Source organism: Pteropus vampyrus, unplaced genomic scaffold, assembly GCF_000151845.1.
Source record: "Pteropus vampyrus isolate Shadow unplaced genomic scaffold, Pvam_2.0 Scaffold317, whole genome shotgun sequence".
Classification (NCBI taxonomy): Eukaryota; Metazoa; Chordata; class Mammalia; order Chiroptera; family Pteropodidae; genus Pteropus; species Pteropus vampyrus.
Genome location: NW_011889098.1, coordinates 80,516 through 86,789, shown reverse-complemented (window position 1 = coordinate 86,789; position 6,274 = coordinate 80,516). Strand labels below are relative to the sequence as shown.

At 41.4% G+C, this 6,274-nt stretch overlaps 1 protein-coding gene and 1 pseudogene across 1 annotated transcript in view; one reads left to right on the top strand and one right to left on the bottom strand.

The window, feature by feature from the left end:
* The window catches only part of COG3 (component of oligomeric golgi complex 3), a 55,133-nt gene that overhangs the window by 40,716 nt on the left and 8,143 nt on the right, over window positions 1-6,274 (bottom strand). The window contains exons 2-5 of the mRNA XM_023521802.1: window positions 4,554-4,700; window positions 2,577-2,638; window positions 1,375-1,540; window positions 445-719 (exon numbers count right to left, since the gene is read on the bottom strand). Of these exons, the coding sequence (XP_023377570.1) occupies window positions 445-719; window positions 1,375-1,540; window positions 2,577-2,638; window positions 4,554-4,700 (650 nt within the window). The remainder of the gene's footprint in view (window positions 1-444; window positions 720-1,374; window positions 1,541-2,576; window positions 2,639-4,553; window positions 4,701-6,274) is intronic.
* On the top strand, window positions 4,082-4,200 carry LOC111730504 (annotated as a pseudogene).

The window sequence follows — 6,274 nt, the reverse complement described above, 5'->3', positions numbered from 1 at the left end:
AACATAAATGTAAGTAATGTATATAAAACATAAGTAAAGCTGATCATTTCTTATCTCGATATACAAATAGTTTGTCAATGAACTATTTCCTATTGCATTCCACTGTTAATTGGCTAACAGCTTGACTTCTAACTCTTTAGTAAATTATAATTATGATTGATTTAATAATTGTAATAACATCATTTTCATATAATTACTATAATTAAGAACCAGAAATGTCATTTACACAGCAGTCTTTATTGAGACTATTACTTAGGAATACAAGTATGCATTACGGGGACTATACTTTTCCTCACACTAATGAAATTAGTTTTTAAAACTTTTTTTTATTATTGTAGTAGCAAGATTTAAAATTTAGTATTTCTTCTTATAATCTTCTTCAAGGCTTACAGATAAGATATCATGAGAGGTAGCAAACAAAGAGATTTTTAGTAACATCAACACAATGTAAGCAGATTACTTAAATCACATTTGAAAAAATCTGAACTGGTAACCATATGTCCATTGATCGTAAACAAGAATACTAACAGCAAGCAAACTATTAAGTTAAAATATCGCTCAAGCCAATTTATAGGTTTAAAGACTATACTCAGAAAGGGAAATATAAAGTCACTAACTTTACAAAAAGTGGAAAACATGCTTACCGTATTAATAGTTTCCAGTTCATTAAAATAGGAAAGCTTTTGTTGAATGTTTTCAGCTAGATCGACAAGTTCCGACTTGCATTTTTTAAAAGAGAAAAATCAATTATTGTAAGAACACAACAATCAACACTCCAATCTCAAAATAACTTTGAATTGATTTATATCAGACATTACCGATTTATATTAGACATAAGATTTCAGAATAATGCTCAAAGATTTTTGCAATCATGGACTAAAACAATCGATGATTATTAAAGTAAATTATAATCTCAAAATAATAAATGACTGCCTTTTAATAAGCAGAATACACACAGAGAAAACTCTGATATAAATATAGTAATTAAATATTCTATCTTTAAGTCACAATTTAAGTGCAAGCTAGACCAGTTCATCTTTCTCAAAGGCCACCTTCACTACAACCATGATGCCTGTTTGAAAAGTGTCAAGAGCAGACAGTGCAAACTAATGCATCTTCTTCACTCTGAAACTGTACTGAGACCTAACAGTTCAAAATACAAGAAAGCCAGCCCTCGCCCCATTCGCCTGAGCTGATTTAGAATAAAAGCAGGTTGTCGATGTAACATTTTGTGTGCTTAGCACAGGGCCTCATACAGAGCAGTGTTCAACATATACTTGGAGAAATAAAGGGGATTAGAATTAAATTGTGTACGTCTATTTAAAAATAAAATATTAAATATAATCACTGGCCCTCTGCCCTACGCCCCATTACCTGTTCTTTCAGGAGCTGTTCGCAGGCTTCGTGGAGGGCTCCCGTCTTGTTGGACACAAAAAGATACTGTTTCTGCAGTGACTCCAGATGCTGAAGAGCTCTGTTTACGTCATTCAATATAGCATCGCACTGCTCCTGAAACCCAGACAAGTAATCCCTCATCTGTCTAGAAAACAGAACCAAAAGGGGGTTGGCAATAATGTTTTCCCCCAATAAGCATAATCAATAAACAACAAAGTCTCATTTTTCCCCAAATGCTTGGACTTCAGGAGAAAAGTTGGACCTAGTCGCTGCAGTTCATTACATTCAGAAATGTACCAAAAGCTATGTTACAAACTGTTTCAATATTTGAGAAAAATTACTGAAACTAAAAGGAGCGGCTAAGGGAATCCACCGTGAAACCATAAACTGGCTTTTCGCCTGGAAGACAATAAATCACCAGCTCAACTCTCAAAGACGACACCAGGGCCATCCACTCCAAGGTAGTAGTTCAATTCCAGCTTTGAGAGAGTATGCTATCATGGGAAGAATTCTAGACTCGGAATTAGAAGACCTAAGTCCAAATCCCAGCTCTGCCCAAGTCTCCGTGACATTAGGCCCGTTATTTAATATTTCTAGGCCTCAGCTCGCTCATTTGTAAAATGGGAATAATATCACCTTTCCTCACAGAGCTGCTATGAACATTAAATGGAATTATATATCGAAGAGCCTAACACAATGCTTAGCAATTATAGCCACTTCATAAATATTCGACGAATGCAAAAAGCTCAACCCACAGTCCTCAAATCAGCTAGAAAGTATATGCCATCATTTCCCCCATGCTACCAGTACACACAAAAGGAACACAGTGACACCCCAGAGTCCAGGTGGCCGTCCCTAAAGTCGCTTGGGTCTTTCCTAAAGAAAGGCAGCAAACACCTCCTGGAGCTCCTGATTAATTCCCACCTGAACCCAAGCCTTTCTAGATTTGCCTAAAAACCAATGTCTGCCTCTCCTAACCTATTAATTACAATGTAATTTTTTAAAGGTCACACAACTTCCAGTACTAGTTGACCCAAATCCTCTCTGACTAGTCTTAAAGAAAATGTTGCTGTTGGAGTTTTCTTTGTACCTTAATTTTGTTTAAAGACTCAGATTACAAAACGCTTCAGATGATTGCGATCTAAAAATGAGGACAGACAACAAATGCAAGAGCCACATACCTATATTTAGTGTCTTCATCTTGATCCATCTGGGTTTGTAGCTTTGCAAACCATGAGAAAAACTGGAAAAACGAAGAGTATTATATTGTCAATAGAGCAAAAACAGACCACATGAAAAGTGGCCACACGCTAAACAGCCAGTCAAAAGGGAACCCTAGGTTTTACTGTTTGGGATTCAGACGTGAATGATTAGTTTTATGCCAGGAGACAATAATTTAATTGCACAGTCAATATCTGCATGCTAGGAAAAGCGAAGGATATTAAAAACAATGGCCATTTTCAGAGTTAATCAAGAATATTAAAGATACAATACATAAGAAGTAAATATTTCTTCTCTGAGAGGCTAAAGCCCATTTGCTAATTTGCCAAATTTGAGTAGGCAATGTCAGGTTTTGAGTAAATATTATTATGTAAGAAGAACTGTGAGAATATAAACTCATAAATAACGTAACAGACTAGTTTACGAACACAGACTTTCACGGCAGCTAAACCTGGGTTTGAATTATGGCCCTATCGTCAATGTTCCGAAAATATCTATTATTAAAAAGAAGTAGGGAGAGTTGACCTTCGACAAGCATGAGGAAACTTTTTGGGGTGACGGAAATGTTTTATATCTTGATCAGAGTGGTAGTTAAACTGGTACATACACTTGTCAAAACTTGTCAAGCTGATTACATTTTACCGTATATAAATTATAACTCAATATATTTGGTTTTTCTAAATTTAAAGAGCGTGCAGGTGCAAATTTAATCCAGAAGATTTTGTTTTCAAACCATCCAAAGAAATCCAGAGACACGGTGCAGGACTTCGTCCTGTGACTCTCCATGGGACCTGCAGTGACGGGTACGCTTAACTCTCCCGAGACACTAACCCGCCGAGCGCGCGGGCTGCAGCCCACTGGACCGCAACCATGCGCCCACCACACACGGCACATCTATGCATCATCCTCACAAAGATCCGTGACACGGGTATAGGACTGCCATCGTTATGCCCATAAGGAAACTGAAGACCTAAGAAGGTAAGTAATTTGCTGACACTCGAGAAGATGGTAAGTGACGCAGGTGACATCCAGACCCCGGGCCTAGCTCTGGAGCGCTCGTCAGCACTGCCTGTCTCGACTCACTGTGCGTCCGGTCAGCACACTGCTCCCTGCTTGACTCAGTGAATTTCTAAGCTCTGATTCTTCACGAGACAGACAGAGCAGAGGAAGCAGCAGAAGAAACTACTGTCCATTTAGGTTTATAATCAGGAATAAGCAGACACCAAGAGAAGATTGCACATGCTACATGACAAAAAATAACTCCAAGGGCTCATCTAAAGAGGATGTTTAGGTTTTGAAAAGAGAAATTACCTTGCAACAGGCAGAGAGGGGGGTGTGTGTGAGTGTGTGTGTGCGCGCGCACGCACACACGTACATGCACGCATGCTGGGGGAAGTCAAAAGTACATAAAATAGTAAAGCCTTAATAAATATAATAATCTATCAACATCCAAACTTGGAATATTGTCTATGGCCATGCTATCTTGAACATGCCCGATCCCATCTGATCTCAGAAGCTAAGCAGGGTCAGGCCTGGTTAGTACTTGGATGGGAGACCACCTAGGAAGACCAGGTGCTGCAGGCATAAAAAAATAAATAAATAAATAAAGCATTGTAAGCTGATAAGGTAGGTCCTTGCAATCTGTGAGGTCAACCAAGGGTTGCCTTGCCTAAAAAAAAAAATTTTTTTTAATAAAGTAAAATAAAAACTAACTTGGAATATCACGTTTTTATCTGTACCACAAATAGAAGTGGGCAACAGATTCATTTAAAACACTTAATGGCCACAACTAACGCAAAATCAAGACTGCTTTAAAAAGATTTTGTGTTAACCACAGTTCCAAATGTTTAGAGCTTTTCATTAGGACCCTTCGTATTAGCCCTGTCCCGAGACAGTTAAAATGATCCCGCATCCTTAGACACAGGGCTGCCACTCACCTGCTGTGCGGTCTCGATTCTTCCATCTTCCATCTGCAAGGCCGTGAAACCCTTCGAGAGAATGTCTTCCGTGGAGTCGGGCACTATCGAGGTCTGTGCGATGGGCAGCGACTGGAACGTCAGGCTGCACAAGTCTTCAATTGGCAGCTTGAAAAAAAAGGGCCACACAGACATTTAAATACCTTGCAAATACTCTGAACTTCTCTCGAGACTGGTATTACAACTCAGTTATTTTGTCAGAGAAAGGAATGCTTCGTGTTAAACCATCTGATTTTAACAAATGCCATGTAACACTAACGCTTATAACTAGGCTCGCTCTCTCTGTGAAATGCTAGCCTCAAACGTGAGCATGACACTGAGAGCTCACTACCGGGAAAGGATGGTTTTCGAGTTACCTTTCTAATACTGGGGATGAGTCCGTGCTAACCCACACCCACTTTCTTACTTGAACGTCTTGTGAACCAGACCAAGGTCGAACCTGTGCTGCTGAGAGCAGCCTGCCGTTCCCCGCTGCCCCCCACAGCATCTAACACAAAGCCCGACCGCAGAAACGGCCCCCAACGGAAAACACGTCACGCCCAAGAACAAGTACCGATAAACGTTACCTCCTACCATTTCCGCCGCTGGCACACTTCACCCGCTCCCTCCTGCTGACAAATTTTGAAATTACAACTGAACAGAAAGAATTTCAGAGTCTCCCTTCAGCTTCAGGAGAGCCCACCTCCAAGGCCTCACTCATGTCAATACTTCCTAGTTCCCCACTGCTGCTAAAGACAGTCCAGGTGTGAACTCACCTGGAGTCATACAGACAAGCTACGTTTAGACCGAAAAGAAAGGGAGTGTGGCTGCTGGGGACAGGAAAAGAGCCCGTTTTGTTGCAATTCCAGTTTCCAGACCTTAGGGCATAACACTTAGGGTCCGGCAACATGAGATCTTGATCCACGGCCTTCGGAAATGACCTCCCTGTCTATTTTTCTAGATATAGAAATTTCATCTGAAGACAGTATTTTCTCTTTCAAGCTCAAATAAGCTAGATGCAAAATACACCATCACTAACTTGGAAATACAACCCCGTAACTAAAGGGGTTTTGTACCTGGGTTTGAGGCACTCTACGTCCTGGCACAGTACATAATGTCACCGAGGAGCCTGGCTTGAGCCCTGCCCCTGCTCACTATAAGCTGTGACGACAGCGAAATTATTTTATGCTTCTAATCCTCCATTTCTTTGCTGTAAGATAGGAATTACATTATCTGCATCATGAGGCCACTGTAAAGAGAAGCTGGAACGGGTGCAGGGAGCAGGGAGCAGGCTGCTCAGGCTGCTCAGGGAAGGCCGAGCGCTCAGGGAAGGTCCTCCGTCTCTGGTCCCCTGAGGGAGTCTGCCTTGAGACCCAGGGCATCGCTCGTCCAGGTAAACTCTTCCTGGATGGTGACGGAATCGAAGCACAAAAGGACTGTCGTGCAGAAAGAATTACGTTTCCCAAATCCAGTAAGAATCTACCTTGAGTCTAAAGTGTCACCAGGAACTGTGTGCTGCCACTGGAGGACGGCGGGAGTCGTACTGAGACCGTCGCCCCTGCTCATGCTCAGTGCAACCACCCCAATGACCAACCAGCCATCTCCTCCGAGATGACGCTCCCTGGACTCCGCATAACGCCTGCCACAGAGCAGACACCCAACGAGCATCATATCATCACCCCTCTTTACCAGCAGCAACACGG